This window comes from Agelaius phoeniceus, chromosome 2 (assembly GCF_051311805.1).
Source record: "Agelaius phoeniceus isolate bAgePho1 chromosome 2, bAgePho1.hap1, whole genome shotgun sequence".
Taxonomy (NCBI): Eukaryota; Metazoa; Chordata; class Aves; order Passeriformes; family Icteridae; genus Agelaius; species Agelaius phoeniceus.
This window is the reverse complement of record NC_135266.1, coordinates 35,445,187-35,457,350: the sequence shown is the minus strand read 5'-3', so window position 1 is coordinate 35,457,350 and position 12,164 is coordinate 35,445,187. Positions and strand designations below refer to the sequence as shown.

Genomic DNA, 12,164 nt, shown 5'->3' with positions numbered 1-12,164 from the left:
ATTTGCTGTGCCTGTGTTTGTGCAAATGTGGAATGCAGCGTGGAGATTGTTTACCCAAAGTGATGGTCTTTTGTTTCCTTGGCCTATCAGGGCCAAGTGTGTGTGTGTGTTGGGACTGTCAGGGGACAGGCACGAGACTCAGTGCAGTGTGTGCAGAGTGAGTGCTTGGCAGATTCAGTTTAGATGTAATGTAACATAGTGTTATATAATATAGAATAATATAATATAATAAAGTCATTAATTAGCCTTCTGATAGGATGGAGTCAGACACATCATATCTCTCCCCTTGTTGGGATTCCCTGCAAACACTATAGTATTCAGGCCCAAAAGAGTGCATTTTCTCTTGACCAGATTTGAACCTGTAGGCATTTTGTTTAGAGTTTATGATTAGAAGTATTTTTGGTGGAAGTTGCAGGGCTGCATATAGCTAATTGAAGTCCCTTAAGAAGGCTCCTGGGGAAGTCTTACTTAGCTTGAATTATATATGTCAGGACACCTATGTGCATACATATCACTGTAACTGGAGTTAACCTTCAAAGAACTGCAAACAATTTCTCTTCATGGATGGGAAGAACCGAGTTGTTACCTGAAGAGAAGAGAAGAGAAATTCATGTTGAATCATGATGGAAAGAACTATGTGTTTCAAAAAAGGTGAAATGTGGATCCTTTTTGAAGTTGCTGTGAAGAAAGAAGCTTGTATCAGTGCTAGTCCTGTGTTTCATAACTATGTAAAATATGAGTTGGTGCTGTACAACAAAGCAATCTCCTAAAAACCTGGAAATCAAAATAGAAAGTCCTTTGATAGATGAAACTTGGCATCTTTTTAACATTTTTTATCTATAGCATTGCCTACAGACACTGCACCACACAAAATGAAGTATTTAATACTATTTTTCCTGTGCAAATACCTCACAGCTTTGACTCCAAAGCAAATTAGAAATTCACCTTGGTCACCTAAAGACCACACGGTGCTTCACATGAAACATTCTCCACCCAAAAAAAAAAAAGTTGATATTAGACCTAATTCATGCCTTTTCACACCCAAGCACTTGAATTATAATGCCTTTGCTCTGCTTTGGCTGCAGAACTCCCTCCATGGTGGGGGAATGTGCTGTGCAGCCTGCACCCAGTGTGAGAACTTGTAGCTGGGATGGCAGCTGCTCTGCAAGGGCCATCCCCAATGCTTCTTGGCTCACTTGGCAGGCTAAGGGCTCCTGGGGAGGCAGGAGACACAGGATGTGCCTAAGCCACCCCTATAGCAGAGGAAGTTTGGGAGCATTCCCTGCCTGCCAGGCTGTGTGTGGGTCAAGGAGCACTTGGAGTGGAGGCAGAGTGAGGGTATCAGGGATGCTGGCTTCTGTGGGGCAGGGCTGATGTAGGTGGGAAAAGCAGATGGGGGCTTTCATGCAAGAAAATTGCTTCCTCCTTTCTTTGGGGCTCAGGGCCTCGTGATTTCAGAAGGGAAAGTGCTCAGTTATGAGGGGAAATTGGGTCAGCTGGTGTACTTTTGACAGCTCACCTTTGGCTGAGATCTTTCCTCCATGTTACTGACAGAGGCTGGTCTTTTGTCATTCAGGAAATTTCCAGGGAATCATGCTGCCAATTGAATTTTTCCCCTGTACACATTGAGTAAGCCACCCCCGAGCTGACGTAACTGCCACCACCTTGCTCAGTAACAAAGTTATGGTGGAAATTGTAAAGGTCAGATGACTGCAGGATGATGAAATGAATGCAAATAGAAATGAGAAAATTTCTGAAGTGGTTGTTTGCTTTTCGTGTCGCCAACCTCAGTCTTTTGTGAACTGTTAATACTGGAAAATTATAGTGCAGTAAATAATTGTGGATATTCCAAAGATTTTATTTCCATACAGAGTTTGTTCCTGAGATTGTTTATCGGCCTGGCTTGAGCGGTCTGTTAAGTGTACACTCTTTAAAATACATCTTAACTTCTTAATTGTGTTACTATTGTGAACTAACCTTGTGTTATTTCTTTTTTCTCATATAGTTTTCCCTACACAAAATGGAAAGGTTGCTATAGTGACTGGAGGCACTAAAGGAATTGGTTACCAAACTGTGAAGCATTTGGCAAGACTTGGCATGCATGTGATAATAGGTAAAGTCATTATTTTCTTAATATACTTTTTGTCTCATAAGTCTTTTTCTTTTCCTTTTAAGGTGTATTTTCTATCTTTCTTTATCCTACATTCCCCTGACATATCCATAAGTAAGGGTATGTCAGGGGAATGTAGGAGAATATTTTGCCAGTATTTACCACGAATAAAGATTGATTTATGTTTTGCTTTGCAAGATCTTAAAACAAAATAGTGGAAGCGATTTTTTCTGTTGGACTTGGAAGAGCTGTACTACCTTAGATAAGAAGTGAACAATAAAAAAACCTTTAAAAGATGAGTATTACAAAAAGTATTTATTTTATTTAGTTCCTTGTTACTGGGGATGGGTCATGCATCAGCATTGGGGTGTACATGTTCATTAAGAGGAAAACAAATTAAAGAGTTGAAGGAGTATTACAGTGTTTAGTGGGGGATGATCTGTTATAAGGACAGAGGAAGCCCTTATAACTTTATCCATGTAAAAATTGCACATTTACTTCTCAGTTTGTCACTGTAAGAGACCTCTGTAGGCAAGACAAGAAAATAAATACCTGGAGATTCAATCGTGTCAGTCTGAGACGGATTGGGCAATTCACCTTCTGGAGGTGCCTGTTCCTCTCCATTGACAATAAAGAGTTGATTTACTCTTTAGAGTCACTCAGGTGACCGAGTTAGAGTGTGACATTTCAAGTTAGGTGAATTTCTCTATGAACTCAAAACTGTCCTGTGTGCACCATTTCTTCTTTCTACCACAGACACTATTTAGGAGACTTCCTATTTTTTAAAACTTCCTTTATTACAAATATGTATTTGTAGTAGAGGAATATGTTTACTGATATGTCTACTAAATCAGAATGTAGTATAATGAATACTTTTATGTTTAAATTGCTACATTTTCTCACTTCATCTTTCCTTAACTAGATTTTTACCTAAACCACTGTAACTTTTATTCCAGAGAGTCACTGAAGATTGTTATTTCATTGTACACTATCAAGCTGGTAATGCCATTTTGTTCAACTTTTATACAGAATTTGCTCTCTAAGGTTCTGTACACATATCAGACCCACTCCAAACAATGGATGAGAGCACAGTAGCCATGTACTTTCAGTGTGGTGCAGTCAGTAACATTAATGGAATTGTCCTGGAATCATACAGGTCTAATGTGGAACACCACTTACTCATACATGTTTTAATAGAGGTATCAAACCCAAGCGTCTGCAAAGTGCAAGTAGATGCTTCTTTATGTAGCTAAATGCCAGATGTTACTAATCTAGCTAGATGTAGCTAATGATGTCAGCATTAATATTTCACTAAAATTGCTTTTCATCTTTAAGGTGGACTGCAAAAATTTACTCTGGGAAAACAAAAAGGGTAATTTTCTTCTCTTTGCGTAGGGTCACAAAAGCATAGAACATTCTTTTTTTTTCAAGATTTATTTTGTATCACTTAAAGTTTAGGATATTCCATGTAACAAAATTCAGTGTGAGGGTTTTGGGAATGGGAAGGTGAGGTTTAGGTGCAGAATCTCTAAATAAGCTGATTTTTTTTCAGCTCACAGTCACTCTGTCATAAATCTCATTCACTCACCCTCACACCCATAGTCTCATAAGCACCAAGATGTGTGAGCTCGTGTGATCTTGTGAGCATCACCTGAGTATGGGAAAAGGTCATGCCAGCTGACAGTCCTGTGGTCCTGTGGTTCTTCTTGATCAGAAGTGACAGGCTATTTTATGGTCAGATCTGCCATGGAAGTTGTGCATTCTCCTTCTCTGGAGGTATTAACAATTCATCTGGATGTGCCCTGTGTTACTTGTTCTGGGTGAAACTGCATTAGCAGGGTGATTGGACAGAGCTCCCTTCCAACCACTACTATTCAGTGATCTTTTATATTGCTCAGCAGCACTCAGTATGTTTTTCCTGGTCTGCAATATTTAGGCTCTGTCTATAACCTATTTTTAGGCTGGGCAAACAGGAAAAATAATGGTATGGGTATTATGCTGTAACCTGGAGATGTTATCCTCCTGATGGCAGAGTGCATGGTCGTCTGCTGCCAGTCTTCTGTGCTGTGGCCTTGACGTGCACAGCACAGGAACAGTGTCCTCTAAACATGTCTTTTGATTGTCAATAAAGGGCATCCTTTTAACACTTTGCTCTTTCTTTTGGTGTTTACAAACACAGACACTTCCATTGACTCCACAATTGTATCAATCTTACTATTTTCATTACGAATCCCTACAAATGTGAATTAATGAAATTAATTATAGGAAGCATTTGATGAGTAAGTCCTCCAGCTGATTCATTTCTTCCGAGCAAACTCTGACCTGAACACTGAGCCCTATGAGTCACAGCCATCTTCTTTGCCTGTGAAACTCTTCAGACCAAAGCAGCCCTGTCAGAAGAATGGATAGACCCAGGCACTTTTCCAGCTGCAAGATCATAACAGTCTCAAAAGCACATTAAATGCAATGACCTTCCATTCTTGCTCATAACTGTTGGACCCAAACGTCCAACGTGTGTTTGAAATATCTGCTGGCACATTGGCATGCATTAGCACATTCTGCTTCAGGCCATGCAAGGCTCAAATAAGAGAGCAAGTGTGCTCAAGCTTTCTCCTCTAGAATTGTTTTCATCCTATGTTTGTATATAGACATGAACTTCTGTGAAAAAGGTGTGGATGGTGTGGATGTTAAGTGAATTTGGGCTTGCAAAAGAGACTTACATGTAGCTTGCATTCAATCATGCTCAATCACTGCATGCTTGTTTCTCATTATAGGAACTGTAGCAATAAAGGATGATATCCCTGCAGCAGGCAAATGAGTCAAGCCTGAATGTCTGATGTGAAAAATGATTCACCATTTGTGATGGATGTGATTTTGATTCTGTTTGACATTTTAGAGGAGTAAATATTTGAGACAACCTACTTTTAAATCAAATCCACCAATGGAATGAGGAAAGCAAATAAGTAGGAAGCATGTTACCTTGTGGAGCGTGAGTAGGCACTGTATGAAAAGGCTGTTTCTTCACTCAGAGCCTTTACAGCAAGTGGTTTCATCGTTCTTTTAAACCTCCTTCCTTTCCAGTCCCAGCACTGTTGCGCAAGACTCCATCCCCCACTGATGGTTTCCCTCTGCTCACCCTGCCCTCAGCCTCTCCCTGAGAAAGAGGTTTTGATGAATGCTGAAATGATGAAAGTAATTTTCTGTATGTTTGTATGTTTGTTTGATAGATTTCATTGAGGCTTTCTGCCAGGCTGCTTTTCTCAGTAGCTTCACTCGCAGTCAGCAGGGCTTTTACTTCAGGAAAATCTCATGGCAAACACCAAACCCCTGCTAGGGAAAACTGATAGCTGTGATGAATCTTCACAATCCAGCATACAGGGAGCTCCTGCTCTCTCCTATGCAATTTACTTGTTAATAAATAAACTTGCAATTTCATTTTCAGAGAGAGAAAGTAAATGGCACACTGTATTCAGTAGTGACTGATATTGAAGGTAATGTTTTGTATGCACTTACAAATAAATACGCTCTTCACAATGAGGACATTGGAAATCAGCATACCCTGGAAATTTCTATGACCTCCCCCAGCCCAGGACACAAAACCCAGTATGTTCAGCTCTGGTTCAAGGTGTTTGCCACAGTTTTGTGAGTCTCAATTTAGAGTGATAAAAAAGCATAAACTATTCATATTCCTTCCATCCCTGTTCACAGCTGTTTAATTTTATGAGGATTCTGTGTGTGCATGTTAAAATTGTTGACTCAAAAAAGGAAAGCCTCAATTTGAATTTTTTCTTTTTTTTTTGCCCTCAGTACATTAATAAAAGCAGGCTGAGATAATGTGTGATAATATCTAATGCAGAAGTTTTGATAATTCTATCTGAAAACAGTGAATGAAAATCAAAATATTTGCATCTTTACAATGTTACACTTTTGCTTGGTATAAAACGCCAGGTTCAGGGCAGTGTAATCAATCTTTAATATTTGAGTATATCAGTGTCACAGGTTTCTAAGACAGGCTCATACTTTGAAGGAAGCAATCTCATTATACTTATATATATGTATATATATTCAGGTGACTTATTGGAGCTATGCAATTTTGGCTTGAGCCCTGCAATTTTGGCATAAATAAATGTACTTCCATCGCCAGATTCAGCACTTCTGTGTGACCTCGGTAAGCTCTGCAGGACACGAAGCAAGAGATATTTCTGTCACCTCTTTCATTCCCATTAGTTTCCAATTTTCAAGCTGGATTCTCTGCACCATGAATCAGACAATTCTTTTATTGTATAATACTACAAAGTGACTTTCGAGGGATAATTAAATCCTATCAAGATGGTGCAATAGTTCATTTTCAAAGACAGTTTGATTTAATTTCAATTACTGAAAAATTTTATGAGTTACTTTAATAGTCTTTTTTTAATATACAAGGATCTATGAGATGCTTGGGTTATATATATATTTTTTTAAAGTATTTATCTTCCTAATTTCAGCCAGGTTTTTTAGGCCTGAATGAGTTCTAGAGTTAGTCAGGAAGTGTCAAAATTTTACCAACCTATTAAAAGTGGATGATAATTTCATTTTTCTGCATGAGCATAACGAAAATGCACACAGATTCCTTTATAATTGTAATTCAGTTCAGGTTTTATCATATCAGTGCACAGTAATCAGGGTTATGAAATTCTCTGTTTACTGTTAATTATGCACCATACATGTGCACACAGCCACACACAGTCTTCCAAATATGTTTGAATCTTGTCAAACACTTTAGTCCCTAACTTCTGTTGGAAGACTGTCACGTCTGTGCTTGTTTTAACATATGGTGCTTTCAACAAATAATTTTATAGGAAGAACACATTATGAAGTGACAAGTTCTTCAAATTGTATCAAAATTTTCAGGGTGATAAAGACCAGGGATGTGTGAAGAATTGCAAGAAGACCATAAGAAGCTGAGTGTTAAAAGGCACATACAACTCAATGTAGATCAATATGGAGTGATGGACATGAGGAAAAATTTTAATGCCAAAAGAAGATGTGATGGATTCTGTGTTGACCATCATCACTTTGGATGTAGATCTCAGGATCAAAATAGATCATTCTGTGAAATTCAGTCATGCTCCATGCAAAAATCAAAACAAATATTAGAAATGGTTAGAAAATGAACAAACTAAACAGACAATATGAGTTGATTCAACTGTATGAATCCTTTGTGGGCCAGAACCGTAAATACTATGTTGTGTTCTGGTCTGCCTATTTCAAATGGTCTTAAAGGGTTTAGAGGAAAACAAGTTTTATCAGGGGGGTGGAAAAGCAACCTTATGAGGAGCAACCAAATGGGCTTGAAGTCTTCAATCTGTTCACTGTCTCTGAAGTATATAAAATGAGTAGCTAAAAAGATACAGAACTTAAAATAGCATGGAGATTGTTACAAACCCAGTATAAACACAGTATTAAGCATCAAAAAGAAATTAAAGCAATCTAAAACAGGCCACTGTGATTGAAACCAAAATCCATCAGAAGTGTAAAAGTATTTCTGGACTAGTATCTGCTGCATAAAACCTTAAATCATCTTTGGTAAAGAAGTGTAAGGTGACAAATACAGTGCTGGACAGTTTTGGGAAAATGTTGTGCATAGGCCAGTAAGTCTGTTTTTTATATTGAAAAATAAGTCAGGCATTTAAAAAAATGTAGAGTTAAATATGTGTTATTGGAACTTTGGAAGAGTTAGTGCAGTTTTTCTAGGTGCTTGTTTAATTTATTCATTAAGCATTTATGCCTAATGCTTTGAAATATTCAACAACTGTGTGAATTAATTTAATCCTGGTTTTCAAATGTTTTTGTTAAGATTCATGCCAAAAGATTTAAAGTGGCTGGCTTGTCTTGAGATAAGAGAAAGATTTCTTGTAGTTTAGTAATAGATTAGCAGACAGAAAACAATATTGAGAAATAATTTATCAGCTTTGAGTTGGAGCAAAAATGCTTGTGGTCCCACAGACAGATGTTCAGTTCATTTATCATAGATAGATACAGAATACAGGGTGAAGAGTGAGATGATGCATTTTGTTTAAATGTGTTTAGAATATTCAAAATTGTTTGACTATTGATAATTAAAGAATTTGAGTTTCTGACATGTAAGGAGAGGCTGAGAGAGATGTATTCAGCCTGAAAAGGACAGAAGGGTTAGGAGGATCTTTTCCAGTGTATAAGTACCTAATGGGAAAAAAAAAAAACCACTCCTTTTTTTTCCCTTTTTTTTTTTTTTTTTACATTGTGGCTGTTCAAACACTGGCACAGGCTGCCAAGAGAGGTTGAGGAGTCTCCATCCCTGCAAACACCTGAGATCTGACTGGACATGGTCCTGGGCCACCAATTGTAGCAGAGGGTGGGACTGGGAGGTGTCCAGAGATGCCTTGTGAAATCTTAACTACTATGAAGAATAGGAAATAATCTCCCAATAGTGGATGACTGTGCTATGAAAGGATGGATAAATACAGAGTGTTAGTAAATGCAAGTACAGAATATGAGAAAAAACAGCCACACCTATGTATTTACAAGAATAGGACCTAAATTAACTGCTAGTCAAAGAGTTAAATAAATATTGTGATTTACTGCTGAAAGCTCTATGTACAACATCATCGATATTTCGTGCCAGTCATAAAGGCAAATAAAATTATATTACTGAGCAGGAAAGGAGATGAAAACAGGACAGAAAGCGTCCCTCTTCCTTTATAGAAACCATTGGATCATCCTGTTGTGCATACTCAAAAGGAGTCTGGTTGAACTGGAAAAAACTAAAGAGTGATGGTTAGGAGTAGAGGATGGCTTTGTACAAGGTGGGGCACAGAACAAACATCCTTCTGCTTCCAAACAGATGACTGAGGTGTGATCATACAGTTATGAATGGTGTAGGAAGTGAAGGAGAAGTGGTCATTCCCTGTATTATTGTACACAAAGTGGAGAACATCTAATAAAATAAAAAAATACAAAAACAAACAAGCTACTGAAGAATAACCTTTTAAACATAATTAGGTGTGTCATTAAATCACGGAGCCTGCTGTCCCAGGACTCTTGGGCGGTCAAGTTCTTGAATGAACTGAAAGTGCAATTAGGTGTAGTAGTGCAGGCCATGTTCATTGGGAGGCCATGTGTGACCTTGGATTCAGGAAATCTCTGAAACTTCCTGCTTCTGGGAGGGTGTATTGGAGAAAATCACTCCTAGACTTATTGCTGTCATGTCTTTTCCTTAAGTGTCTGCTGCAGGTTATAGTTGGAAAGAGGGCACTTGTCTAGATGTATCTTGAGTTTGATAAACAGGGTCGTTCTTAACCTCTTGTTGGAACAGATGGGTTGCTGAAACCTAAGGCAATAATGAGGATTTCTTTTCTTTTTGCAAATCGACATTCTCTCCCTTGCTCATTTTTTGTTTCTTTTCTCAAAGGAATACTTACAGCAATATTTCCACCTTTCATGTAAGAAAGGCATGTATTTAATTGTGACTGTTGTGTGATGAACTCAATGACAAAAGATGTGTGGTATCTTTGGACACAAGGAAGTTTGTATCATGTTCACGATTTATTTTTTATAGCTGGTCACATCCTTATACCTATTATTGAAATCCATGCCTTAAATGTTTTATATATGAGATGTAAGATCAGTATTCTTTTTATTGAAGATTTTACAAATTCCTTTAAAAGAAATCTTATAAATTCCTTAAAAAACCTGCTCATATTGTATTGAGTTCAAATTTCTCATCCTTGGAGGTTGTGGGGGCAGTTATTCCTCTCTTTTTGGCATGTTCTATTTTTTGTGTTCACTCATAAATCATAATCTTCCTAACACCAGCTGATAGGATTTTGTTTTCCTCTTGAGGCATTGGGTGCCCTCATAAGCCCTGTCTTCAGGCTGGTGCTTCAAAGAAATCAGTTCCCCTTCGATCATAATGAGGATTATTCTACTCTGAGGAGGCATCTTGATTCAAATTTCCATTTGGAAACTTTTACATTCTGTTGCACAAAGGCATCTAACCATTATCCTTTGCAATTCCTTAATCAGATGGTATACACTTATACAGAATTGATTACTGTACCCCCCAGCTTTTCCTGGTAGACATGTAAGAGTTTATGGGCACCACTTCTGAATTAGGTGGCTGGAAGTCAGCAGTGGGGAGAGGGAAGGCCCATGGGGCATGCTGCACACCCTGGGAAGTGATCCATTGTTTCAGGGAGTAACTGATCTGTAATTATGGCTCCACAGGTCAAGGGATGAGCTTTATCTCATGTTCCTGAGGCACTGGTGACTGAGGGGGTCACCCCTGCCCGTGTCTGGGGCGTGTGGGGAGAGCTGGGAGGTGACGTGCCTGCCCTGCCCCTGGGCAGCTCTCGCTCCTGCCTTCCCCCCTGGGGTTCCCTTCTCTGGGTTTATCACAGGCTGAGGGGTGCCTTGTGCACAAGGTGGCTCTCAGGCTCCAAGCTGGAGGGCTCAGGTCTTTCTCTGGGCACCACGTGCTGGTTGCTTTGAATCTTCTTGGTGTTCATCTCCAAAGGTTTTTATTTGTCTTCATTTTGTGCTATCTTACTGAAAGCAAGGAAATTTTCTCCTTGACAGACTTAAGTAAGCAAGGGCTTTTTGGATTTGTGGGTTTATTCTCTCCAGGCAACCTTAAGCTTTATAGGCTCTATTGTTGATCAAAGACTATTTTAAATTTTTTTTAATGCCCTGGAGTACATTTCCTTGAAACATCAAGATTGCAAATTCTTAGTTTTGCAAAACACCATTTGGAAAAGCTCTTATTTCTTTATCAGGATCAGTCTTGTACATAAATTCAGTGTGTGAGTGGCAATTACTTTTTTGAAGAGATAGTCACATTCAAAGAAATTAAAAATATTGTATGAAAAATGCATATAGATGTATCAGAACCCCTTTATTAGCAATAATGTGTTTTTGCCCATGAAGGATTTCTAAGGGCCATGCTTTTTTCAGCCTTGTTGAGACTGAGCAATCTCTGTGACAATTCTGTTGAAATCCCTGAAATAACTTTCAGAGTTAGGATCTACTTAAGTGACTGAGATGACAGAGCCTGACATTTAGGATAAGATCCAGAGCCCATTGGTGCTCATAAGAATTTTAGTATGTACTTCTCTGGTGGCTTCATATCAGCTTGCTTTGACTTGTGATGTTTGTGGAAGTAAATGTGGAGGAGATGACTGCATTTCTTTGACTAAAAGTTGTTATTAAATATGTTTTCCTTTTTTTCAGTATTTTATTAGGAATTATATTTTTTATGCCATTGAAATGATATCTGATTTTATACAGGTACATCTGTTTAGAATGAATTTATTTTTATATTTTAAGGGTTTTTTTCAGAATTTATTTTAGTCAGCGTTGTTATTGAATAAGTGTCACCCAAATTCTTCACTATTTGTGGACTAAGTGGAAAAAAAACCCCATCAGGTAAGGCACTGAACTGCTTGCATAAACAGTTCTTGAGAAAACTATATCTATTTTGAGTTCCCAGTAGACATTTTAAATTAGCATGAAAAGCAAGATTATTATGGTTTTGGGTACTTTGATGATGTAAGCTCCCAAGACAATGAATCCCTTGTTCTCAAAGCTTTTTCTAAGATTTCCTCACTGCATAAAATACATGATCATCTCTCTTCCCTTTCTTACCCTTCCCTTCAAGCCATTTGAATTCAGAGTAGGCAGATCTTATGCTACAGATGCTATAACACTTAAAATGGATAAATTATAGTATATGGAACATATAGAAATTATGGTGAATCATTGAAAATATGTCCAGCCAGAGGATTAGTTTGTGTATCAAAAAATTTTTTAAAGAATCATGACAAATATGATACTGAGGATTTAAACCAGTTGACAGCAGTAAGAATTTGACCCTCGTCTAGTAAACCATCCTGAATTTAGGGTGCTGTCCATCTGTTTAATGCACTTGAGGGCTGTGCCCTTTAGTGACCCAACTTCATCAAGAAGATGCAGATTAGTTTTGATTTTTCCCAACCCAAAGCTGACTCTGTTAGCTTGATGACTTAAAAAGCTTTTT

At 38.1% G+C, this 12,164-nt stretch overlaps 1 protein-coding gene across 1 annotated transcript in view; it reads left to right on the top strand.

The window, feature by feature from the left end:
* DHRSX (dehydrogenase/reductase X-linked) overlaps positions 1 to 12,164 on the top strand; it is a 161,968-nt gene that overhangs the window by 35,599 nt on the left and 114,205 nt on the right. The window contains exon 2 of the mRNA XM_054654665.2: positions 2,006 to 2,113. Within this exon, the coding sequence (XP_054510640.2) occupies positions 2,006 to 2,113 (108 nt within the window). The remainder of the gene's footprint in view (positions 1 to 2,005; positions 2,114 to 12,164) is intronic.